Source organism: Pollicipes pollicipes, unplaced genomic scaffold (genome assembly GCF_011947565.3).
Source record: "Pollicipes pollicipes isolate AB1234 unplaced genomic scaffold, Ppol_2.1 Scaffold_4881;HRSCAF=5763_pilon_pilon_pilon, whole genome shotgun sequence".
Lineage (NCBI taxonomy): Eukaryota > Metazoa > Arthropoda > Thecostraca > Pollicipedomorpha > Pollicipedidae > Pollicipes > Pollicipes pollicipes.
In genome coordinates, this window is record NW_023596576.1 from 39,451,480 (window position 1) to 39,478,338 (window position 26,859).

The 26,859-nt window shown below is 50.9% G+C and overlaps 1 protein-coding gene across 2 annotated transcripts in view; it reads left to right on the forward strand.

Annotated features, from left to right (window-relative positions):
- The first annotated feature begins 265 nt into the window (after nucleotides 1-265).
- Nucleotides 266-26,859, forward strand: part of NaPi-III (Na[+]-dependent inorganic phosphate cotransporter type III) — a 49,549-nt gene continuing 22,955 nt past the window's right edge. Inside the window, exons 1-4 of one of the 2 annotated variants that reach the window (XM_037225139.1) lie at nucleotides 266-281; nucleotides 10,786-11,224; nucleotides 14,572-14,670; nucleotides 20,701-20,844. In XM_037225139.1, coding sequence (XP_037081034.1) covers nucleotides 11,032-11,224; nucleotides 14,572-14,670; nucleotides 20,701-20,844 — 436 coding nt within the window. In that variant the 5' untranslated portion in view covers nucleotides 266-281; nucleotides 10,786-11,031. The remainder of the gene's footprint in view (nucleotides 282-10,785; nucleotides 11,225-14,571; nucleotides 14,671-20,700; nucleotides 20,845-26,859) is intronic. The other variant, XM_037225136.1, reaches the window with a different exon arrangement.

A 26,859-nucleotide genomic window follows, 5' to 3' on the forward strand; every position in this document is an offset into this window, starting at 1 on the left:
CGCCGACGCGGCCTGCGAATAGCCGGCGGCGCCGCGCCGCGACGGACGGGGGTAACCCCCGCCGACTGGCGGCACCGTCTCGCGGCAGCCGGCCCGCGCGCGTTGGGCGTCTCCGACGTTGGCGCCGTCGGCGGGCTGCGCCTGCGCCGCCCGCTGACGGGCTCGAATCGATGCCGACGGCGACGCGACGGCCTCTACCGTCTGGTGCCGGCGGCGGTCGCGTCACTCGCAGGCGTGGCTCCGGACAGGCGCGGGGCTCGCCGGTAGAGGCCCGGCTGCAGGTGAGTGACTGGCTGCCGTCCCGGCCCCGCGGCGCTGCCGGCGGCCGCGCCACTGCTCTGGCTCGGCATGGTCGTCGGGGGTCGGCTGTGAAGCCGGCGGCTTCCATGTGGGCTGCGCCGAGGGCGCCGCGTGTGGCGAAGCTGGACTCTGTGTGCGGCGTCGCACTCGTTACCGCCAGCGGCGTGTCGGCCCCCCCCCCCCCCCGCCCGTCCTCGGCGGCTGCAGTAGCTGTGGGGGTGCTCGAAGCCCGGCAGCTCCGGTCGACCTGTACCGGCGCCGCGACGGGTCCCGACCTGAACCCCACCCGGCACCGCCAACGGGCCGCAGCATCGATCGTGACACGGCCGAGCCGGATAACACCGGTTTTGCCGGGCTGGTGCTCCAGTTCGCGGGTCCATTCTGCAGCAGAATTGGACCGCTGTGGCCGAGGGCAGAGGTCGCCTGACACTGCTCCGGTTTTCCACACCTCTCTCCGTCATTAGCTGCCGCCGACCTGCATCGGCCGGTCGGGGGCCAGCCTCACGTGCGTGGCTTCCGTAGACGCTTCTGTCGGCCCCTTCCGTCGCATGCCGGCGTGGGATAAGATCTCTGAGTTTTCGCTGTGTTCGTACATCTGAGGGGCTTCTTTTGAGCGCAAGGGTTTGATATTGTTAGCTACCAGTTCCATTTTATTGCACCTGGAGACTGGACTCGAGTGTCCACGAGAATCAGTTCTCCCGCTGCATCTGGCTCTGCTTATCTCTTGCTCTCCGCCGACCAATGCAGATTTAACGTTTCAGATTCTTCAGCGTATGCATTGCTACGACGGAAGCACCGTGTTGTGTTTGTGGCGGGTTGACGTCATCACTCGGACGCCTTGATCTCATACCAACCCGTCTTGCTGGTACAGAGAAACTGATTAAAATCATGTGAATTGGGGGAAGCATGGGAGTAAGAACTCACTTGCAGCTAGCGCTTGGCGGGGAGGCGTTCGCATTCGAGCTCCGTGGGGGGGGGGGGGGCGTTGCACCAATTACCCGCCCACTCACCCTTGGATCCGCGCTGCTCAGTGGAAATCGTTCGAGGCGGCCGACTGTTTGCAGAGTCCTTGGCGTGAATCCAACGCCCTTTGTGGCATGGAGCCCCACTGCCGGCTCGCTGGAACGCCCATTGTTTCTCGCTTGATGCCTCTTGTTGCGTCAGAGACAAAATATCCATGGCCCACCACCTCCACTTCCTCCCTCACCGCATTTGGCTCAGGAGAAAATGATACCCTTCATGCCATGCTTGCTTTCTGCAGTTCCTTCCTGAGGAGGGGATACATTGGAAACGTCATTTGCTAGACTGTGCACATCTATCGCACTGATCCGAGATAGGTCCATGCGATGTACAATCATTGATGCTGGAGAATGCCGAGGCAACCCGTCAGTATATATAAGCCCACGAAAAGTTGCATCTTCTATCGATGTTTGTCATTGAGACACTCATCTGTCGTACCAAACGTTTCGTTTGCTGCATTTTTTCTGCAGCTCCTTTTGCCTTTAGAATTAATGTTCCATACATGATAAGAATGTTCGCTAAATTTTGTGGTTATCTTATCCCACCACCTACCACCTGACATGGATACTGAAAGCAAAGCAGCTTTACTTGGTATGGCGAGGATCATTACCGTCCAAACATCAATCATGTGTGTGTTTCTTACTGTCGTTGCTAGGCAGACCTGCTTTGATAGATGTTTTCTTCTAGACCATATACAGCCTGTGCTATTCCCGCCTTCGCACTTGCAGCTACCATCCACGGCTGACTAGCCGTCCAGCCAGCTCTGGCCACGACATGTCGCGCGACACCTATGGAGTCCTGGCTCGGTGTAACTCGATACTTATGGAGTCCTGGCTGGGTGCAGTTGGAGACCTATGGAGTCCTGGCTGGGTGTAACTCGACGCCTGTGGAGTCCTGGCTGGGTGTAACCCGACACCTATTTAGTCCTGGCTGGGTGTAACTCGACACCTATTGAGTCCTGGATGGGTGTAACCCGACACCTATGGAGTCCTTGCTCAGTTTAACTCGACACCTTTGGAGTCATAGCCCGGTGTAACTAGACACACTTTAAGTCCTGGCTTGATGTAACAGGCATGAGCCGCTTCCAGCTGCAGATGCATTGCATCATTTGTACTTCCAGGGAAGACTGAAATCAGTCATGTGCTGCGTCCAGTGCTGGCGAGGACAGCGTATGAAGTGTTCCTGCTCAACTCAAAACTGGGCGAATAACTAAGCCGAACTTTTCACTAATCTTGTGAATTCAGCCCATGGCCCCTTTGGCTCGACTTGATGGCTGGCGCGCGCGCGCGCCATCAGCCGCCCAGCGCGGCCCCTCCGCCATCGGGCACACAACCTCACGCAATCACGTGAACGTCAAGCGAGCGGCGGATGGGTCCCGCCTCGTGCCGGGTCACGCGGTACTTCCCTGGCGTGGGGCCCTTCCTGCTGGCGGCGGGTGAATGCGACCTGCCACCGACGCCCCCCCCCCCCCCCTCCCCCCGCCCCGTTAGGGGCAGCCACCGGAGTGGCGCCCTCCCCGGTGGCCCGCTGCCAGGGTGTCGGGTCCGTCGGCCGACTCGGCTCGGCTGCCGTCAGCGCCGGTCACGAGCCCCGCTCGTGGCGGCACGTCACGGCCGGCAGTGACGCGTCTTGCGGACGAGGACTGGCTCAACTCTGGCGGTGACTCGGCTCATGGGCAGTGCACGCGTCACGAGAGTGCACAGATCGGCGCTGTTGTTTACGCCGGCCGTCTGTGGTCAGCGCGCCGAGCCGCGTGCTTCGTGCGGCGCGCGCCCCTCGCGGGGCATGCGCGGAGCCGGCGACGCAGCTCTCTGTCAGTCGCTACGGCGGCGGCACGGGCTTAGTTGGGCGCGTCCGAACAACGACGACCAGACCCATTCAGAAACTTGTCTTTTCCTGCATCAACATGGGTCAGGATTAAGGCTGCGAAAGAGGTTTCCATATTTGTTTTTTCATTGGGAAAGTTAACACAAATTTTCAAAAGACCAGCGTGTCATTTTTCTAGAAAATTTGTTTTTAACTCAACAGTATTAGAGCATTGCATTACCAAATGGAACAGAAGAAGACTTCTCGTTTTTACGAGTTTTATAACTATTTTGGAATGATCCCGTAGGCTGCGTTTCCTGTCCCCTCCTTCCACATCGGGTCCTTTGCAGATGATTGTAGGCAACGGGTAATTGCGGATACCATCACGGCAGCACTTATGCGTTTCGTACTATGCGCTTCGTACACTGCGTGCCGGCAGTTCAAAAGGAGGATGTCACCTTCCAGAGATTAACTGATCTGTGCACGTACGCCACCTAGACACATCTTAGCCAGGTATGCAACTCAGACACGTTTGCCAGATTTGAACTGCAGGGCCAATTTTCTTGACCTGTTCTTCGGCGGCTCGGCCGTCTAGCCGTCTTCGTCCTAGCCGTCTGTGCGGTTTGAGGGAAAGTTGTTGGGTTCGCGATCCAGCGGCACTAGGTGCGAGTCCTCCAATGGGTGTATTGTTTGGCTCGACTGGCATCACAGGTCTGGTAGCTGCCTAAAGAGGGTCAAGCTTAGCCCACGGCAGCCATGCTTCAGCGCTCTGCGGCACGTGAAGCACTCTGCGGCACTCTCTGGTGAAAGGATAGAAGCAAGTTTATTTGTTGAAGTGAATGGCACAGATAGTGTGATGGATTTAATGCATATACAACGAGCTGTGCTCTGCAGCAACTCGGAACCCAACGCCACTAGTGCCAAGCATCGGGCTGAAAACGCATTGCAAATGGCTGTCATTGCGAAAGCATGCCGCGAAACCCAATGCTAAACATTATCAAACATGTGTTCTTGAACATTGCATATTTTGGTTTCGTCCAACTGCATCCCACGCATTTGTTCAGTAAACTTGGTGACTTTCTTCTCCTCACAGACGACGTGAGACCTTCTGTGGACTAAAATTCGCTGTTCTAAATATATGTCAGTCCGGTGGATCTTGGTACGACATGTGCAGAGTTTTGATAAACACATTTAAGGTTGATTTCACAGGAATTGACAAAAGTATATAATGCATTAGCGTGGAGTAAACATCAACACCGGAATGCATATTAGCACCGCTATCTCCCTACAAAATTAATGCAGTTTGGTGCAGTTTGCAGGTGCAGTTTCCGGCTCTTGAAAGTCTTTTTTTGGTTCGCAATGTAGAGTGATTATTTTCCATTTAGAATGTTATGCAGGTGCGTCGTGGCGCGCTGCGAAACGGGGCATCAACGAGCCGTGCCGTGAATGCGTACCGCATTCACCCATGCCGTGAATATGTGCGCCTGCAGTAGACTGATTCAGAGCGGGCTGCGGCGTAGGTGCAGTCCTGGCTGTTTGCCGCGATTCTGGAATTTACAAGGGATGTTTGCAATTCTGACAAGCCTTTATGCTTGATGTTTAATTCATGGAGAGTGCTTTTGTGGTTGCACCCTCTCTTCAAAACTAGTCCGCTATTGTAGGACGTTGTCGGCTTCAACAGCACACCAGTTGGAGGCATGGCTTAGCAGGGCGGACGTTGTGAGGCACGATGATTTCTACATTCCAGGACCTTTACTTTTGTCAACTTGATCAGAATAACGGCGCAATTGCCGGCAATAAAAACGGCGTTGCATGCATTAACAGTGTATGATAAAGGCCTTTTAATGGTCGGTATGCCCAGTTACATGTCGGAGCAGGCGTCTTATGGATCGGGGTTTACATTTGAAAATTTGGTGCCTCTGCTTTCTGCTAGGTTAGTCTAGAATTTGTTCGTGCCAAGTGGATTTGAATTCCAGCGTCTGACTTTGTTGTCTGACGGAATATATGAATCCATCTAAAAATCGTCAAGACTTGAAACATTCATCTTGCTTCGCGGTTTCTTGTGGGAAACATGTTTGCCGAGGTTGCACAGCGACATTTGCAAAATTACGCCACGACACAACCGCCGGTGGATGTATGCATCCCCAATGGCTTGGTTCCTTCGTTCATGTCCGCAGTCACTAGCACCGACCGTTACCCACACTGAACACTAAGCTGAACTCAGCGGCGGACTGATACCAAACTACTACGTCCAGTGATGCGACCGCCCTCTTTTGGCTGAGCATCCGTTTCACGGTATCTGGTGTGAGGTCTGTGGCTGCCGCTGACAGCTGAGTCGGGCGCGGAAGCCGAGGGCGGCGCTGGCCGACGGACCGGCGCGGCCGTACGTCCGGCCGTGGCGGCCGTGCCCGGTCAGACGCTGCGCTGTTTCCGGCGCATTCTGCTGGCCTCACAGCCGGGGCTCCGAGTCGGTGCCGGCCGACCGGAAGCCCTCCGAGCCGGTGCCGGCCGATCGTAAACCCTGGAACGACTCGGAGTGTCTTGGCTTTGAACAGTGACGATGATTAAATTATTTTCAACCACCTAAGGTCTTGGTCACTTAGGCGGTCGCTGGGCTGGGGCGGAAGATCAGCCACGGATGGAGCTTTCTACCAATTTCCCCGTGTTCCCCGTGATCCCTGCCACACATCCTCCCAAAGTGTTTACTCATGTCCCTTCAGTATTGCACGAAGATTACCAGGCGATCGCTGCCAAACGTGCCAGGAGGAGCAAAACAACTCTGTTTCGGAACAATCTGGCCTGGCGTGCCGCCAGCGAGCTTAATAATGCTCCGCTTTTGGTAGGAAATGCAGATTTGCATTTTCACTAATTAGGCTGATAACTGAGTTGGCCCATTTTTTCGTTGATGCTATTCCTTGCTTAGGGAATCACTTAAAATAATGACGTTTCCTCCCCTACTATGATAACTACTTTGATGCATGCTGCTGTTCGTCATCGGAGCCACATCCTTTTTTATTTCAAACTCATGTTTTTCTGATCACACGAAAGCAGCTGCTAAAGCCGACTGATCACGTGATTAGCAACTTGTTCCCTGTGTAGCGCCTCACTGCCCCATACTAGGAATTGGATCTCCAAAATATCGCCGTCGTTACCAGCTCATGTAAATAAGAACTGACTCAACACCAGCAAGGTGACGTGGTACCGGCATCTGCACAGAGCTCCATAATACTCGGTATAAACCAACGCTTTCTGGTGCCGGGAAGACGCGGGACTGCCAACATAAGCACCTTGTGCTTCCTTCCGTTCTTACTGCCACTGATTTTGTGTTTCTGATTTGGCGCCGTTACGTCCGCGCCGCAATTTTTCATATTTGTCTCAAGTCATCAGACAGTTCCTGAAGATAGGCTATTTGCAAATGACTTCTGAAGTGAACGCGTTTCATGGTCACCCACGTCATCTCCGATCGGGTCAGAACCGGTGAGGGTGGTGCACAGTCCGGGTCCATCCGTCTAAACAGCCGACCTTAGCAGCCAGCTCGGGCAAGACACCGGCTGGATACCCCTCCCCCCCGGGCCGGTTCCGACAGTGGCCTCCCTCACCCCTTGATTGTAAGGATTGAGAGCGTCTCAAGTTCAATAGTGACGCCGCGCCGAGCGGCTCGCTTCCGGGACTGCGCAGGCGCCATCTGGACGCGACGCTGGCTCCATGCCGCGGACGAACAGTGAACTAATGCACTGTTCCTGTCGAGGGCGGGCGCTGGCGTCTGGAAAATCCACTCTCGTTGATTGTCGTCGAAGAAAATGGCCTGAGCCTTTCGCCCGTGCCTGGGGTTTTACGGGTGTGAAGTCTTTGAATGTTTACTTCTGGCCTGTCAGTCACCCGTGCTGAGAGGTGCCATGCAAGGTGTCATTCCTCCCGTTTCTCGGATGCATGCCTGCTTTTCATATCTTCGTCTTCTGAGATTTACGATTACAGTGCGGAGGTTGTCAGCGAAATTAAACACCAGGACGCGCTGTGTTATCAGTGCTGCCCGGGTAAATATGCCCCGACTGTTGCCTGTTCGCCGCGTTGGACGATGGGCGGCGGCGAAGTATACAAATGTTTGTGGGATTGTCGCCGGATCTCTTCATCTATCGCAGTCATGTGGCGGCTGTTATGGACAGAAATTTGCTTCACTGGTTGGAAGTGACAAGGCACCTCACTGCTTATGTAATGGGGACCACGCCCTGCAATGGTTAAGTCCCCGTTCTGATGGCGCCTATTTGTACCTGTCGGCACACCCGCTGCCGCCATGCAGGCTTGACCGAATGTCGGCAAGCGGCCTCCATACTGAGGTAATAGGCGGCGCCAGCCGCACCACTATCCATGATCTCCATCGACGAACGGGATTTGCACATGGCTTGACTTGCAATCTCGAAGCCTTTTCATTGACTCAGATAGCTCGATTGTCTGTTCGCATATGACTGGGTAGTGAACTGACCGACGGAGTTCTCACAGTTTGGTGTTGAGACGGCGAGTGCGTGCTATGTTAATTTGTATGTCGCTAATGCACGGACCAGAAGTGAAGAGACTAAGATCGATGTTGGTGATAGCAGGGGTTCGACGGGAGCCATACATAATGTCGTGGATATATCATGTTATATGTGTATATGTGAATACGTGCATATGCTAGAAAAAAATCCCGATAATCTCGTTGACTGGTTTATTGGTTAAAAGAAGCAGTGCACCCGAACACACGAAAACACGTTGTTTTTCATTCTGTCCCAATGCTTCAATAAATTCGTCGGTCGACTTCAGTGAAAGTGGCTCTGGGAATACACGACAGCATAAGGCATTTAAATTGTTTCGCTCCTTTACACGGTGGGGCTGGTGTTTCTGAAACTATGTGACAAATAAGGTGACCCCGTTTGAAGGGGTCGCTCGACCATAAATACGCGTAGTTCTCCAGTTACGTAAGATTTATCCTTACGAAACGGAACTGCCAGAGCGTTTTGGCCCCGGGCAACATCGAATAGTTACTGCGGCATTTTCGACTCCTTACTAGAGTGTGGTTTTATGATGAAATTCTCCTTTTGAAGAAATCGTCGATGCAAGCTTAGGAAGCCTTTTAATGTTTCCTAAACATGGCACCGATGAAATGGACGTGGCTTTTTCTTGCAATGATCATGCTCAGCGAGGTAGAAGTGTATGTTCTACGCATCACCCTGAGGGTGGTGCTATTCCGTCCTTCACTATGAATGTAATGCAATGCATATTTTTGAAGCATTTTAATCCGCGCACGGTACACTTAATTCAAAGCACGCTCGCAGCCCCGTGGCACGTCGCGTAAAACCGGAGAGCTACCTGCACCTGGAATTAGACGTGACCTGCGCTCAATGCGGGTCTCGAATGACAGCGAGATGAGACGCTTCCGGTCCGTCGGACGCCACCGTCAGTCGATGAATTACAGAGTGACTTCCGCCACACTGCGCGCAGCCCACGTTAAACAAAACCTTACGGACATTTGTAACTGGCACTCAGGTGCCAAGTGGGCGACTACGAAGCCGATATAGCCGTTGTCCCCACAACACTCCCAGGCACATGTCAGTCATGAAAGGTGTTAAGCCGGTCCATCGTCGTTACTGTTGTTGATATGGGTCCTCAGGACAGGACCTCAGATAATATGCCATTTGCGGTTGACAGTGACCAAAAGAGCGCTCTTCATTTCATTCTTGCGCATATAATTATTTATACATATATAACAGCATATATATATATATATATATATATATATATATATATATATATATATATATATATATATATATATATATATATATATCTATATATATCTATATATATATATATATATGCATGCATGTATAGATGCATGCATATATACATACACGTATGTATGTGTGTGCATATATATGTAATATACACTCAGTATTATACATACCAGCCCTGTTGACATACTGAAGGGACCCCATTCGCATGGCACCTTCACCCCGCTGGCAAGTCAAAAGTCTTCTGCTTTCTCTGTCGCTGCCGAGAGGTGACTTATATTCCTTAATTTAGTCTGTATCTAGCTGAAATGTGTCACTACCGGAACGGGGGAATTTTGGTACGTGCGGTGAGTCAAGGCTCTGATTTACTATGAGACACCTCCCTTAGGGGTCACTTAGATGGCCTAATCTGACTTTCTTTAACATTATTTTACTGTATAAGACGAGCGGATTATGCGTTCTTCCCTTAACTTCTCGCGCGTTTTTAGCTAAGACCTTTCGCTCATAGATGCGTTGATAAAAAGATGATGTGCTTGTACAATGTCGCCATACACGAAATTTTGCTTGGCTTGTTGACGCTTGTAGCTATTAAATGGGGACACACTCTGAGTTAGCAAAACATCGCGGACCTTCGCGACAAACATGGTACTGAGCGATGCGTACATAGGATCGTACTCGGGAAATTCAAAGCCGGCTGGAATAGGCGAACCTGCGAATCGGTCAAATCAGTGGAAACACATGTTATGGCATCGCCTCAACAGCATCAAGTTTAAGATCATATATATATATATATATATATATATATATATATATATATATACAAAAGGTCGCGGCTTCAGCGTGTCAAACCTCTTTTCATATGTTGGGCTTGGGTGATATCTACTAGTCCGCCTGATTAGTCTTGGTTAATGGTCAGATATGCATTTTTAGTTGCGAACAAATGAACTCCCAAAATAAATGTGTTCAAATCAACCCCCTAAGCACTGTAAGTTGTGTGAGCCACTGTAAGTTGTAAGTAAAGTGAGCCATTTATGATGTACGGGGTGTAATAGCCTGGGGCCTGTTTCTGCTGGATTTGGAACGCCCATTTCTCGGCAGCACGCTAATATTTATGCAAAAGTCAAAACAAAGCCCGACACCTGAGGCGACGGCGCCAAACCATATAAATTAGCATATCGCTGTCGTGCTCACTGTGTGCTTCAAACGAAAAATAGTACAGTTATAAGTTTGTTTTAACGGCTGTTAAGCTTGGCCAAATGAGGGAAAAACGATTCCTGGGAAATTTGCAATTCATCTCAAAATGCTGTGTCCCTCGGTCATATAATCTGAGAGGAGGTCCTTCTTCAGAACACACCAACTGTGCTGGCTGCGAGCCCTCTGATCATCCTTGTCTAGTCCGTGCACCAAGAGCATACATGACGGTCGGTGGCGCCGGCGGCCGCTGGTACCTGTTGGCGGGACCGGCGGGCGGGCGGGCACATTGGCGGCCGGGGCTGTGACGTCACCCGCAGTAGGGCATGCCTCGTCTGGGGTCGGGCCGCGGCTGGAGACGTCGTGCGGGCCCCGCCATGGCGACCACGTTGACTGAGGCGGTAGCCGCCGTGACCGAGGCCGTGGCGGCGTCGGTGACGGAGGTGACGACGGTCGCGACGGGCGACATCGTGCCGTACGACCCCAGCCTCGTCTGGCTGGTCGTCGCCTCCTTCCTCGTCGCCTTCGCGCTCGCCTTCGGCATCGGCGCCAACGACGTGGCCAACGTGTTCGGCACAAGCGTCGGTGCCAAGGCGATCACGCTGCGCAACGCCTGCATCATCGCCACCATCGGCGAGATGCTCGGCGCCATCCTGATCGGTGAGTGCCGCCCGTGCTGAGAGGCTGCCCCGCTCTGTTGCAGGTGACGGCGGCGACGGCGGCGGCGGGCGCCGCGCGAGAGCTCTCTTCGGCAGCGGTGGTGGCGGCTCCGGCCCCGGAGGCGCCGCTGTCCGGAGACCGCTGACGCAGAGACCAAGCTCGCGATGCCGATCTGCCGGACCGTGCGTGTGGCCGACCAGACTCCGCAGCGCGCCCCAGCCCCGACGCGTCTCTGATACAGCCCGTTCACGTAGCGTCGTCCGTGGGAGTGCCTGTCCCCGCCTCGGCCATGGAGCCGTGGGCGGCCGAGCTCGTGTGGATCGTCGTCGCCTCGTTCGTCGTGTCCTTTGTGCTGGCATTCGGCGTGGGCGCCAATGACGTGGCCAACAGCTTCGGCACCAGCGTCGGCGCTCGCGCGCTCACGCTGAGGAATGCCTGCATCCTGGCCACCGTGTTCGAGGTGGCTGGCGCTGTCCTGATAGGTAAGTGAGCGACACCTGGCTCATGTCCTCCGAACAGCGTGCCTGGGAAAAATTACGCTCGACGTCAGCCATTCACATTTGTAAGCAGAGGCAGTGTCGTAGGCAGAGGCAGTAGTGTCGTAAGCAGAGGCAGTGTCGTAGGCAGAGGCAGTAGTGTCGTAAGCAGAGGCAGTGTCGTAGGCAGAGTGCTCTGCAGAAAGTCTCCACTGGTGAGTTTGCCTTGAACTGTTCTTAGAGACGGCCTTCAGAAATATATCTTGAGGAGGATCATTGGAAGATCGTTGCCCACAATGCTTGTCTAAGCGTAAGCGTGGGAAGATCGGTGCCTACAGGGGCTCTCTAAGAATGAGCGCACAGAAGGCGGAAGTCCGACGCAGTTTTAATTCATCTGATGTCATATACACCACCACCCAGCGTGCTTGAGTCGACCGCCGATAACGGTACCACCAGTCGCATCGAAGCCTCGATCCCCCGTGAAGTGGATTCCCTACAGGCGATATGAACTCGCTTCTGTCCCGGTCTCACTCTTAGCGGACTCTCTCAGTTGGCTGTCAGCCTTCCCCATCCTTATCAGTTGGCAGTCAGCGGGAAGGGACCGTGGGGGAGGGGCTGACGTTTTCAATGAAGAACGATACAAATTAGCAAAAATTCTAGTGGATTGGTCTCAACAACAAATCATGATTAGCACTAGTCTGTGTGCTGTTGGGTCAATATTTGTTCCCATTATGCCAGGCCAAAATGTCAAATTTCCAGAACATCGATTTTTCACCTTGACAAATTCATTCATACCAGACCATGCCTCATGGTGGCACGAAATCTAAACAAGCGTGTTGCGCCATCAATTCTCAGTGCAGTTGTATATATTTTTGTGTGTTGAGTATACCTTCATGATATATGGTTCCATTAATGTAACATTATCAGCCCTTCGCCCAAACCGACATGCAGTGTTCCTGAAAGAACCGCCGCTGCTGGGAAACCAAACATGTGTCTGGTGATAAAATATGAGTAAGGAACGGTTTGTGTGCTGTTCATGATATCCTTCACGGACTACTGAAAATTTGGGTGTTATAACACAAAATGCCGGAGGACTATCATCCAAAAACCTTAGGGCTAAGAAGGTAGGGTTGCGGAAGTCTTCGGAAAGTTGCGGGCCCCAGCCCTGGCCTCATCTTTGGTTACAGCGCGGCCATGTTTTTCGTTGGCACAGCGCAAGGCACGCGAGGAGTCGGCATGGCGCCGATTATTTATAAGGTAGCCAGTTATCAAACGTGTGATTTCTTACCCATTTTTGTTGAAGTGTTATGGTTTTAAGACACTGTCCCCATATAAAAAATTTGCTCGCGCCATCCTTTGCAGTCAGTCTTCCCCATCCTCGTCAGCCCCCGCCCTCGTCAGGTCTATCCTCGTTAGTTAGCTGCCAGCCTTTCCCATCTTCGTCAGTTCTAACCTCGTTAGTACGCAGCCAGTCTTATCCATTTTCGTCAGCTCCACCCTCGTTAGCTGGCTGCCAGTCTTCCTCATCATCGTCAGAAGACAGTCAGCCTGTCGCATCCTCGTTTTCCGAACCTGAACAACTTCCAGAAGCGCGTAATCGCCCTTGAAGTCCACAACACCTCTGCAGACCACAGGAGCAGAAGAAGGGAGGACCATCGTCAGTGAAGAATATATTTTAAGAAAAAAGTTGTCGAAAAGAAACGCTACCGCCGCACATGTATAATTGTGACAGGCAGGGGTGTAGTTTCCTAATCAGTTGGGTGTCCAAAGTTTGAGAAGGCAGCAATATGAATTCGGGGAGGAATCCATTTTTTTCAAGCATTTTTGGGTAGGGCTAGCCCTGGGCTTCAAACTTCTAACACTTTAAACGCTTCTAGACCTTCTCCTCACTCGGTCTCGCCCCCCCCCCCCTTCAACACATTGAAAAGTATGCCCCTGTGATAAGGCCCTGTGGCCCTGATCTGCCCCTGTGATCTAGCATATCAGGGCCCTGTGGCCCTGACATGCCCCTGTCATCTAGCCCTTCTCCTCACTCGGTCTCCCCCCCCCCCCCTTCAACACATTGAAAAGTATGCCCCTGTGATACGGGCAATTATTACTGTTCAAGCAGCGATGGTGTCCTTGTGACGAGCGGCCGGCTTGTGGCAGCTGCCATCACAGTCAGAACATAGCGCTGTTGTTCTCTTGACAAGTGGCCGGCCTGTGGCAGCTGCTATCGCAGTCAGAACATAGCGATGTTGTCCTTGTGAGAAGTGGTCAGCTTGTGGCAGCTGCTATCGCAGTCAGAACATAGCGCTGTTGTTCTCTTGACAAGTGGCCGGCCTGTGGCAGCTGCTATCGCAGTCAGAACACAGCGCTGTTGTTCTCTTGACAAGTGGCCGGCCTGTGGCAGCTGCCATCGTAGTCAGAACATCCGTACGGTGTAACGTGGCTGGCGAATAAGAATGTGACGCATCTTTATCACATAAATGGCATTGTGGATATCAAGACGCCATTAGGCCGAATCTGTTGTTTTAAACATTTGGTATGCTTTACATTTTTCCAAAAACATGTTACCATAGCCATTGTTAGTTTACATATGAGCCGCAAATACCAAAGTGTAATTACAGAGCATCTGTCGTAGTGTCATAGTCATAGCGGCAGACATTAGAATGATCAGGGCCATTGGCCAAGAGCGAAATGGGCGTTTTTTTGCAGCTGGGTGAGAGGTGCGGCATGATAATTGATAAAAGTCGCGCAATGTTCATTGTCAGTGGTGTCAAAAGTAGCCTTCCCGGTGATTCGTTTGGTGTCTGATGTGCGGTTCATCTCGGGAGCATGGTTTCCTTGCCGTCTGCCACGTGGTATGCCCACCGGCAGCGCTACTGTTACAAAATGTACTAATAATCGAAGTACTTCTGCTCTGCCCATTATATTGTGTAAAAAACGTCGTAGTTTTCACTTCTAACTGCTTTCATACACGTATTCTGCTGTCTGTGTCGGTATGTGTAACTGAAATGTCCTCTGAACAATATCATTCACCTACCTTTGTCCATTCTTCCTCAGAGTGCTATTCACCTGCTTTCTTCCACTTAAAAATATGACGATTTTTATGTTGAACCTCTTCTGTAGAAGAGTTGTGTCGTTCATATGGTTGAGGTACGCTCGAAATATGTGACATGTTAAACAGGGCTGCCACCAGTTTGCAAGTAGGTCTAGTCGTCTGTCGGTATATTAACAGCTCATCAGTTGTAACCAGCTAGCTTGGAACTGGCAAACTGCTACACCACTCCTCCCGTGCCGTTGGTGACAGTGCGAAACCTCACGCGCGTGGCCTGTCAACCTCCCAGCTTCAACACCCCATCTCTTCACAGGGTATAAAGTATCGGAGACGATGCGGAAAGGCATCCTGGACGTCTCTCTGTACGAGAACGCGGAGAAGGAGCTGATGCTCGGCTCGCTGGCGGCACTCGGTAAGCCCGAGCGGACCGCAGGCCGCTGCAGGCCGCAGCTGCCGTCCCCGTCACACCTCCCACAAAGTGGGAAATGTGAGCACTCTTTAAGCACTTTGAAACACTTTCTGGCTTTAAGTATTTCAATGTGCTGCACCGTCTTCAAATGTTCGGAATTCGGGACTTTCGTTGCAAATCTGTGTTGCCATGCCAGTGGCGGAACGACGTGGGCTCGGTTTGTGGCGCGCCATGCTTGGCGTGGGCATCCGGGCAGGCTTTACAACACCACCGCTCCGTATATGCCGCTGCTGGGCGTTACCATCGGCGGCTACTCCCGTATTACTACTTGGGTCGTGAGCTGCAGGGCTTGAAAGCTCTCGGTTGGCCATAGTCATATGTCAACAATGTCATTAATCATACAGTCATATGATGTCATTCACGGATATGTTAGCACGGGCAGTGAGCGATCTGGCACCAAGCGGCCAATGCTGAATTTGTTTTGGTGAGCGGAGCCAGCACGGTTTTGCTGAGCGCGCTTCCGCTATCGCGCGCGCGGCACGGCTATGCTTTGAATTCGTTTCCTCAGTTGAAGTGATGCGGTCATCGCCATGCGTCTGCAAATGCCCCTGTCATTATCCCGCCGTCGATTTGGAGCCTTTACCAGCCACTTCGGATTTGAGCTATTACTCCATAAGCAATGGGGTAAGAAATGTGTGAGTTGTGACGCTACCACAAGTTCTCAGAACACATCATGAAAATAGTGCAGCTCGGGTCATCGTTAATGAGATAGAAATATCATCATTTTTTACAGACAGCGAGGTGACGGTGCTACACCTTTTTGTGCGAACACTTCGACTTAACTCGTTCCAGGATTCTCGACTTAACTCATTCGATTTAGCTCATTCCGCGGTGCAGATACGCCGGGCTAGCTGGCTAGTCTAACGCTTGGTCAGCAGGCAGTTTATACCGATCCCTGCGTCGGTAGCGCTGGCAAACGCTGGGAACCAGTCCCGCGTGGGACATCTGCCGTGAGAGGACCGCCTCAACCCGGCCATTCATTCCGCGTCTCCTGCCGGTGCCGGTGCCATTCGGGGTCCGAGCGAGCGGCGCCACAGCTTGGCGACGGCTCGCTGTCCCGCGCTCCGGTGTCTGCCCCAGCTCGCTCCCGCGGCGTGTCGCCCTCTTGCAGCCTCTTGTCGCCCACCAGAGATATTTATGCAGTTGTTGACACGGAGCGAGTCGCCGTTGGCGGTTAGCGTGGATGCAGGGGGTGAGGAGCAGCGTGGCGCGTCGAAGGCACGCTAGAGCGGCGCTCGAGAACACTGCAGGCGATGGGGTGTTTACGGGAGCCTCGAGTCGACGCGATTTGTGTGCTGCCGAACCCACAGATCAGTGCCACCTTGACGAGACGCGTAGTTGTCGCTAGGTCGGCTTTTTGTTTCACAAAACCCGTGCTGCGAAGCCGATTATGAATGCCGGAAGAGTTTTGCGGGCCAATATTCCTGCAATCGTCTTTTGGAGCCGCAGAGCTGATGTCTCTGGTATGTCTGGTATTTTCATCCTTAGCAATACATGTAATACGTGCTCGTGCACCTGCACATTGAAGCTGATTGTGTACACGATTTAACTTAGATTAGTCTTACTACGTAGTACAGAGTCCTTTTTTGCGTGCCTTTATGCCGATATTGCTCTCATATTGACCATTTATGGTCAGCGAGAAAGATCACAGCCGAAGATGAAGAGCACAAGAGCAGACGAAATGAATCATTGACGGATTGAGGGGCTATGACTGTTAAGTTCAGGACCCAATGCGCGCTGTGCATGGACTCTACGCTGTTGTTGGAGGTCCCGCACGTTAATCTGCCGGGGCACTCGCGACTGCCATGGGCCCTTTATCTTGATCTCGGGATCCTCCTATTTATTTTGAGAGCCTTGCGGCATGGCTCGGACCAGATATGTGCCAAGACCCGCACAAGGAAACCCGAGATCAGATCCCCATGATCTAGGTCCTGGATCTTGTTGAAATACTGCCGAGGTCTTCCCAGATCATGGATATTTTTTAATTTGTCAGCGTATCTTCTGAAATCTAAGGTCTTCGTTAAAATTTTCCCGTTTGATCTTGTGGAAACTTGGCTTGTTTCATGAAAATTTCACTTGGTATTTAAGACCTGTGACTTCACTCATCCTTGTGCAGGATCTTCCAGAATCCAGTTTTGGAACTGAACCTAGTCTGTATATGTGCGTCAAAGCCTTAGCAGAGCTATTAGGCGAGCCGTCTAACTTTTTGTTTTAACCTAAGTCGTAATGCTGCCTCAAAAAGGGAAAAGCCAGGTCCTACTCAATGGTAAAATTCGAGGATGGCAGTGATGTCTCCGGAAATTTGAAAACACCTTCGGACGCGCCCTACAAAAGCGAGCCTCTAGCTTGACTTGCTAAATATGCCAATTACCATATGAGATACGTATACGTTGGGTGAACAGGCAATCTGGTGCATTTTTTGTCGCTGTTCACTTGTCAACGTGCACTGTCGTTCCACTGCGGATCTGTGCAGACAAAGGCGCCGCGAGAATGCTGCCAATGGGCCTGCAGGTGGTGAACAACGCAGCGCGCTGCTCTTGCCAATCTCTGTGCCCTTACGAGGAACGTCGGGGTTGTCGACGGCAAGGAGCCTCCGACGCGTGATTGCCTCGCTGATTATTCAGAATCGTGGTCAGCGGTGTCAGTTTTGGAGCTGCTTACAACTCAACCCGGACCAGCAACGGCTGTTGCCTACGTTGCCGGACAGGCTGACAGCTTTTTCGGGTTACACCAGCAGTGCAGCACCTTGGCCCGTATACGATTTTGGCTACAAGCCGGCTCTGCTGCGTCACGATGTGTAAATAAGTCTTGACGCAGCCTACGGGCATCGCTCCGGAAGATTAAACACGCCAGTGTACATCCTGGGGTGCCACTGCTACTGCCACGCGATCGAGCGGCGAACCAGACCGACCCCGGGGCTGTGGGGACGATTGCACCTTTAGTGGGCGTTTCCTCGTGGTTCATGCCCCGGCGGATCCCAGTCCCACCGGCAAGCGCTGTGGAGAACCCGTGCGCCTGCCGTCATATGCTGTGCGTGTGCATGTGCGTGTGCGTTTGCGCGTGCGTGTGCACGTGCGCGCGCGCGCGTTTGTGTGTGTATGTGTGCATGTGCCGTGCGTACGTGCGTGCGTGCATGTGTTCGAAGATGACACAGACTAAACCCAAGTTATACATATATATATATATATATATATATATATATATATGTATATATATATATATATATATATATATATATATATCTATATATATCATTTGGTTATGCTAAATTTAAAGGGAATGCTACACATTTGAAGATATTAAAGCAAGCATCATATATCATGAAATAAGCCCACTTATCACGCATAGGTATAGGTACTTTCAAATGGAAAAGACTGCTCTATACAACACAATTTGTCTGTTTAGTAAATATGTTTCTCAATATGTCATTGCTTGATTAAGTCATCGTTTCATGCACAACAATGGTTGAGAGCCAATCGACAGCCGTTAATTCTAAAAAGCGCGTTCACAAACGCCGGATATGAATGACTCGAGAACGATGTTTTTCTTGGCCTTGGTTGCCGTATGGCTAATAAAATGTCAGACTTTGACAGAAGTTATGATGGTCGTCATGTATGCCTGGGTGACTTTGAAATGGTCTCAAACTGGTCTGCCCACCTCCGTGGGCGTGTCGCTTAGAAAGTATAGGGGCCTAGGTCGTAAGAAGGGCAAGGCTATGAACTGTATCGAATGATCTTCAAGGTGTAGCTATTTCAATTCAAAATCCCATACACACATGGAACACTCCTTTTAATTGGACATGCAGGGTTTTGGGCGACAGTGTAGGGCTCCTGCAAAGAATGATCCCTAAAACCTCTCCAGCCAACACCCTTTCAATGACCGGGACCAATTTGCTGCTCATGGACAGGCCATTGCTACCTGTGGCTATTCATGGTCGGCTGGAAGCTCAAGAACGGACTTGTTTGCGTTTTTTAATTGGTTTTGTTTGGCAGATTATGGCCCCTTCGGGGTTCAAGGGATCTGGCCCCGTGCACTCTCAGGATCCACCAATGCCCCTGTCTTATCAAATATGCTAGTTTAGCACAAATTCTGGCCAAGCGGCACTTCAACACGTGCTCGCAAGTATGGTGCAAGATGTTCAAATGGAACGAAGTCTTATTTTACTGTCATCGACACTATGTCTTTGGTGTCATACCTGGGCTAAATCATGGTTTTATAAGTGCCATTTCGTCACATCTTTGGTGCGTCGTCTAATTTCACCCACATCTTCTGGCAAACACGGCGAACGCGTATTATCTTATGTAAACTAGCTGTTATTTGCCTAGCTCACGCGTGTGTGCTTTCATCACACAAATTTTGACCGAATGCTTGGGCAAATGGAATGTTCAATTTTCAACGAAGCCACTCCGTTCCAACTGTCTCTGGCGTGATCAGTACAGTTCTGATTCTGTTTGCCTTGCGACCCGCAACCGACGCGTGTTACGTGCTAGAAGACCCGTGTTTTGCCACTGGGGTGCCATTAATCTCATGCGTGGATGGAACAACCTGATCACCAATCAAGCCCCGAGAAAAGACTAATTTTATATGCTTCTGCTGTTATGCGTTAAAATACCTCAGCTTTGGTTTTATATATATATATATATATATATATATATATATAACCATATATATATATATATAGCCATATATATATATATATATATATATATATATATATATATATTTGTACACTTCTGAGATTGTTTCGTGAAGGAATGGTGCCGAAATATCAACGCATCTACATTTTCATTCTCCTGATTCTTCGCCGAGCAATGAGACTTTTACCACCGTCTCATTTATGTGAATAATGCTCCTCGCAAATGCACTTAACAACTTACGTGATTTGAATGTGCAGACAATCCTGTCCACGACAATGTATGACAGCAGACAGATCGTAGGAGCAGGTTTGCGACTAGCTGTGTGTTGACGGTAACGTCAACACGCTCTCGGGCGGGGGCCAAATTGACCCCCCGAAGGTTTTTTCAGAATGGTTTCCGAACGTCGCAGGGAAGCCGGGCCAAATTTTGCATAGCTGTAGATATTTGAATAGCGGATCGTTTGGCATCAAACATTTATATGTATCCTGTAAGGTCATTGGGCTATGGCAGGTCGAAGTCAGGCCAAGGCAAAGTCAGGCAAAGTCAGGTTGTTAACTGGATTATATTGAAATCTTAAGGTACCGAAGCATTGTAACAAAGACGATGAAATATCACGGCGACAGTTGAGGTAGCATGACTGGCTTGGAATTTCGGTATTCAAAAGTAGACTGAGCAATGAAAATCTGAGAGCAGACTACAGGCCGCCGTTTAAATATTGCTGGCGAATGCGCACGTATGCACATGCACAATCCCTTTCCATAAGATATCGGAACATTTTATGAACTATACGTTCAAGCGTTTCCAGTCCATAACTGTACGGCTTGGCAATGCACTCACGAGATGCCTTTTGACCATGTAGCAAATACTTTAAATATTATCCACTTTGAGCCATTTTGACGACAGGATGCAAGCGCGTTGAATTTTGACGAAATGTAAGTCGTGACGGAGGATCACCATACCGGGTGGCAGGAGCACTGAATTACGTCTGCCCAGATCGCAGTGGTGCTGCCTTTCACCACGCATGAGTGTCAGATCTGAGTTACGAGAAGCCGAGAATGCAGTTTTCTGTGTCCTTTTCGTAGATCACGCTTAGAACTGGGAGCCATATACGTCTCCAAGTATTTTTTATTTACACTGGCATTGTATTGGCACCATACCTAAGAAATGGACTGCCCGCTTTCGTTTATATCCAGCAATCGTCACCCGCATTTTATTCTGTTCATCCGTTGCTGCCTGTCGAAGGCGGCTCACAGAGACCCGCACAATCACCATTGGAAGAGAGCAGACACTGCGCGTGCGCTGACGACGCTGACGGCCTTCCCGGTCCTTCTTGCAGGCGGCTCGGCGATCTGGAATCTGCTGGCCACTTTCCTGCGCCTGCCCATCTCGGGCACGCACACGATCGTCGGCGCCACCATCGGCTTCTCCCTGGTCGCCCGCGGCGCGCAGGGCGTCAACTGGATGACGTTCGGCAAAATCGGTAGGTGCACGTTGGTGGGCAGTGGTCGTATGCGGTCCGTTTACTTTGTTTCTTTGAAGGACCACCTGGACCTGGACTTTATGTACGCAGTACAAGCGTTGGGGAACAACACTTGTGCATGTGATTGCGTGGGTTAAAGTTCGCGCCACTTGTCATACATTTTGTACATACACGCCATACACCTGTTTACCATCGGTGAACGTTGCCACCTGTCATACATAGCGTAGGCAGTAGCATCCGGCAAGCCACAGTTGGGCTTTTTTTTTTTGTTCGTTGCAAGCAATCAACCTGGGGGCTCAAGTAACCACCATCCCTGCCTTACGCCGCACATAATTTAATGCCGACATGTCATTTGCTTAGGTCAACCATTTCTTAAAGAGCACGAGCACTAGAGCAGAAAATACCCAAAGAACAGCCCTAAGAGAAAAACCTGTTGGCCGGTATGTCGTAAAGCGTGGTAGCTTTACAGAGGGCGCATCACCAAAACGTTTTCTTCTATGCTGTCCCCATAAGAGCCGGAACCCTGTACTACATACATCAGACGTCAAGAAGACCTTCAAAGATGCCGTACTCCATCATCCAGCGGGCTGTCAGAGAGCTCGAGCCGAAACAAGTTTTTTAACGTTTCCTGGTGCATGTGACATGAACCTTTGTTACAGCGGTATTAAGATATCCCGGATTCCACTAATAAGACGTTGATAAGAGTCTCGTAATACGGCTGGATAGCAATACATGTTAAAATTGACACTTGACGCACACAATGTGCAGTACGCACTCACTCACACATTTCTGTGACTGCATAAGCTTAGCGCGACATCGACGGCGCGTCGAAAAGGGACTGAAGGAAAAAGGACTGACAGTCACTCCATTCAGACGCAGACTGCGGCTGACCGTGAAGGTCGCTTCCGTGACGTCGCCGGTCGTGAACCGTTGGTGTTTGGTGTCGGCGCCAGACGTCTAGCCGCCCAAGACCCGACTGCTGACGTCACACTGTTGCCGGGCGGGATTGGCCGGAGCGGGTTGGAAGTGGTGTCGCAACCGGGGGACGCTGGGCAAGGATGATAGCAGTGTTGAAACCAAGGGCTGCGGAGGTCGGAAGGCGATAACGTCGTGACCGGGGATTTGAAACAGAGATGCTTTTGGCACTGCGGTACCAAAGCCGCTTTTTCTTTCTTTCCTCACCGAAGGAATGTCACGTACATCGTCGGACACCCTTTTATGGAAGGGCAGCGACCTCAGACATCGCATAGTGCTCTGTAGCCAAGACTCTGGCGGGATCCGAACCAGGGCTTTCACGTGGAAGCCGGAGGTGGTAACTACTCAGCCATCCCCATGCCACCTTTTTCAATATCGGTCGCGTTAAAGCGAGCCAACGGTCGAGATTTTTTATTGCCAGTCGGTGTCGTGAACCATGCTTACATGGGTTGCAAGATTACATGTTTTTCGCTTGTCTTATTTGAAAGGAACGCGCAATGACGAAGTGGAGTGTAGACATGAAAAGAGACGTGGGAAATACACAAAGAAATGAATTGGCGCAGAAGTAAAATTGAAACTAACTTGACCCTGAAAGTACTTCAACGAAAAGGAAGAAAAGAAACATGAGCACCAAACTCTAAGCTTTGCTGACCCATCTGGCAGCCGGCTGGACCTAGCTTTGAATCGCTGTCACCTAGCTCCGAACTTTGCCATTTCCATCTGGCTGTCACACGTCATGATCCCTTGGGTTGGGCTGTGGGGAGGACGCATCAGGGAAGCTACCTCTTGGATGGGAGAATCGGACCAGGCCGAATGGTGTTAATATTGTGCACATTTTTGGATAGGATTGTTGTAAGGAATACCGTTCCAACATGGGGCGTCTGTCATTAGCGATTTATTTGGTCTTTTCTGACATTGGGTGGCATGTAGCTTTAGATTTTTCCTGACAAAGGCCAAATGCAACATTTTCGCGTTATTGCGACCTGAATGAATAGGGCATTTCACTCGTAAAAGCCTGGTGTAACGGCAGTAATATTTCAGGCAGCCGGCGTGTTCTTCCAAATTGACAAGTACTTGGGGAACTATAACTTGTCTGGAGAATGAGAGCAGACGCTTTAGGAAGAAAAGTTTTCCATGCCGCACCCCGATGGATCTGACAATTCTATTGGATTTAGCCCCCGTGTCAGTGACCATCAAGCTGGTAATGCAGCGTGAGCGAACGGGAAGCGGGAGAGTGCTGATATGATTCCTAACAGGTGTTGCCACGAAAAAGAGCAACTTCCACGGAAAACTTTCGAATGGATCCGAACATTTTACCCTCGTAGCATTGCTTAGGCGCCATGCCGGAAGATTTCTGCGCTCTCCTGACGTCATCAACATTTATCGAACAGCTGACTATGTGGAAATGCTACAGCTCACTAACAAAGGTTGCCGCATTAGTGACTCGGTGATTGTACCTGGTTGTGCTGCAGGGTGAATACAAAATCACACACTTTCTCAAAAGCACATGTTAGGTATCGATCATTGCATCCTTGATTTTTTAAAAGTTCCTGGCGCGCGTGAAGACTAATGCCTTGCGGTCACTGAATTGCTGCGAAAACTTCTGGTGCGCCCTGTCTATGAATTGTCAGAAATGTCCTGGTTGTTGCTTTCTCGCAAGCATTTACGGACGCACAAAATGAACAATAGAAGGTTTTTAGAGACAACTCACTGCACGCCTCCGTTAGAGCGTAATGTTGAAACACACGATATGTTTCAAGCAGACCATGAATATGTGATAAAACCTTCTCAAAGTAATTTTGAGTGGCTCAGAAAAAGATCCCAACCAGCGTCTCATCAAACGCCTGACGAAATCTTGCAAACACAATGCTAGAGACAGACTTTTAAATATGCTGGAGCGATACCGAGCGCCGGCCCCCGTTCAGCCGTGGGCCGCGGACCTCCGTCGCGGCTCGGTGACCAGGTAGTGACCGTGACACTGGCCCCGGGGCGGCGAGCAGGGCCGCCGGCCGGGTGTCGCCAGACTGTGCTCGTCATGGAGCGAGCCGCGAGCCATTGTCGCTCCGGCTAGCGCAGCTTGTCCCGCCAGCTGTGGTCTGACGAGCTGACAGGGCACGTGGGCGCAGAATGCGGTGTGACAGGCGTGGCAACAGCATGACGCATATCAATGGAATGTGCGGAATTCGAGCATTTCCGTCCGCAAAAGTTGCCCATGAAGACAGTTTTTCCACACCAATTCGCCCCATCATCCTTCACCTGCGGGGGATGTTGCCGAGGAAGAGGAAGGCATTTGTCTTTTGAGGCTCAGTCATGCTTAAGTGTGCTACCGGGAAGAAAGCAGCAAGGCAACAAATTTGGTTTGAAAACATCTTAGCACTGACACAAATGCCAACATGAAAATTAACTGGATGGCTTCAAATCTCAGACGTTAGCGACGTATGTCAAACCTGCAAATTTCTGGGGGCTAATATGGGCAATCGTAGCAGCATTGAAGCATGCCTATTTGCATCTGTGCGTTTATGAATGAAAACGCGAAATGAAAACTGATATCGTGGAAAACGTCATGAGAACTCTGGCGCCCCGGATGCCCCAGCATGCTAAGTACGTGCCCTCCCCAGCACGTCCTCTGCATGGCTGCCTTCACGCGCCACAGGCAGGACTCCATCCGCAGCTGTGCCGGCGGTGGGAACCCCAGCGACACATTCCCACTGACGCCTGACCTCTCAGCTGTCGTTACAGGCGGCTTCACTGCCCCCCCCTCCATGCACGGTCCCACTGCATGCAGCCTGTCTTCATCAGTGCTCTTCAGGCTCCCACGGAGAAAGCGACCCAGGAGCGCGGCAGGTCCGATGAGCGCGGCAGCCCCGCGACGGGCGGGGGCGTGCTCTCGCAGGTGATCACGAGCCAACGAATGAGCCAGTTTGAATTGTGGGGCGTTGCGTTATCTTGCTAACACCGTTTATCTAGCGAGTGTAATCTAGCCGGTTGCGTCACATTAGGTTGCCTTCAGAACCAGCCCTCTGCTGCCCGTTATTGCTCCCTGTTCGCAGGGATGGCACTGCCATGTTTCTTTCGCGGAACCATGCTGTTCCACTTTGTTCCTTGCTGCTAGAAGCGCACCATATAGTGACTTTACTTGAATGGAAAACTTTTCGCTATATGCCAGCACTTGCCTCGGGCTGTTCCATGACGGGCACGGTGTGTTCTGTGGGCTGATGTGACCATGCCGATATAAATGTGCTGACATACATATGCATACACTCTTGCATGTATGTATGTATGTATTATGCATATATGCATATATTCGTGTATGGATGGATGGATACATACATATATGCATGCATGCATGCAGAGAGAAGGTGCTCCAGACCGTTGGCGCGATGAAGGGTGGTGGCTGATTTGGGGATGGAAGGGATGGTGGGAATGATGACGATGGTGGCGACGCTGGTTCGGGTGCCGCTCAGCCCCTCTAGGCATCGGCTCCACGAATGATGGACGAACAGAATCTGCTGGTACACACGCATGAAACTCTTCTGGGTGTAGTCCGGTAGCTGAAGGCGTATAGCTGCGACTTGACGCTGAACTATTTCAGCCTGCTCTCCCTTTGTCTGGTATTGTGAAAAATTGAACGGTTCGTTCCTCACGCAACCTTTCCGCGTCTTTATGTGCCGGTACCTTATGAACGACTGCTGCCCGCGCTCTTAATATATATATATATATATATATATATATATATATATATATATATATATATATATATATATATATATGCGTCATAATATTGCGCCCTGGTTTCGCGGAGCAGGTACAGCGATGAGGCATACCTTCAAGGCAAAGCACCGTGTTTGGGCGATGCCTTGCCTGACAGACGTGGCAATAGTTGGATTTTTTGACGTGGCATTGGTGTGGTTGTTGTAGGCGGTGCCAGTCGAGTGCAGAGGACGGCACGGGCTGCGGCTCGCTGCCTGTTGGTCGTCTGGAGAGGTCCGGACTTGTCCAGAGGTCTGGAAAAATCCCGTTGTAAAGGGCCAGAACGGTGCTGTGGGCCACAGTGTGTGCTGTGGGGCGTCTGCGAAAGACTCCGAGTCTAGACGATGCTTGTACAGAATGGGCACAGAGGTTATCCAGATTCCTGGTGTACTCCATAGTCTGCAGCAGGAAGTCAAAATTCGGAAGCCCTGTGAAAAAACCAAATGCATTGAATGTACAAACTGGGCGGAGAGGTCATTCAGATGACTGGTGCATTGCATTTTTTGCAGCTTATCTTATTGAAAGGTTTCGCCTGAAAGATTTTTGGTAAAGGGTCAGACTGAATAATTTTGATATTGTTCGGTTTGTGTGTCATATCATACTACTTATTGAGTGGCTCATGATGAGTGATTTTTTTTTGGGGGGGGGGGAGTCCCGCCCCCAGCAGCTGCAGGACCAGGGTCTTTCTCGATCCTCTCCATTCGTAGGTTCAGTTCAGTCCAGCTCCCTTCCGTTCTTAGTTGAATCTGTAACGCTTGCTTCATGAAAGGATTGTTCTGAGATATAAAACTTAGCGTTTCAGTAAAAATGCACTATGCATGTCGGTGGACTGGACGCATCCGGCCTGTCATGTTCAGGTCACCTTGATCAGCAGTCCATTTAGGCGCCCGGGCTTACCCAGGAGCGGAGGTGGGAGACAACATGGCGCTTTGTCGAGATTGTTAAACCCTCGCTCGGCTCCGTCTTTTCCATAATGCGAACTGTACAGGGAGGGGAGGGTCGAAACGATCTTACTGCCATTCCCAAACTGAGAATGGCGGAAACTTGCGAGAAAGGAACGATGGATTGTTCTCAGCAGGATCTCGCGATAGGTTCTAAATTTTGTGACGCTAGGCCAGTGAGTTACCCCACCAAGCCATGTAACATGTCAAATTTACCCCCAAAAACGCACTGCATAGCTTCACATAAAAATAAAGATATGCAAGGTAGCAGCATGAAACCGGTGCAAGCGCACTCCTTGAAGAATATGGAATGTTTTGGTGTAATTTCTTGCGTTTTGAGAACACGTTT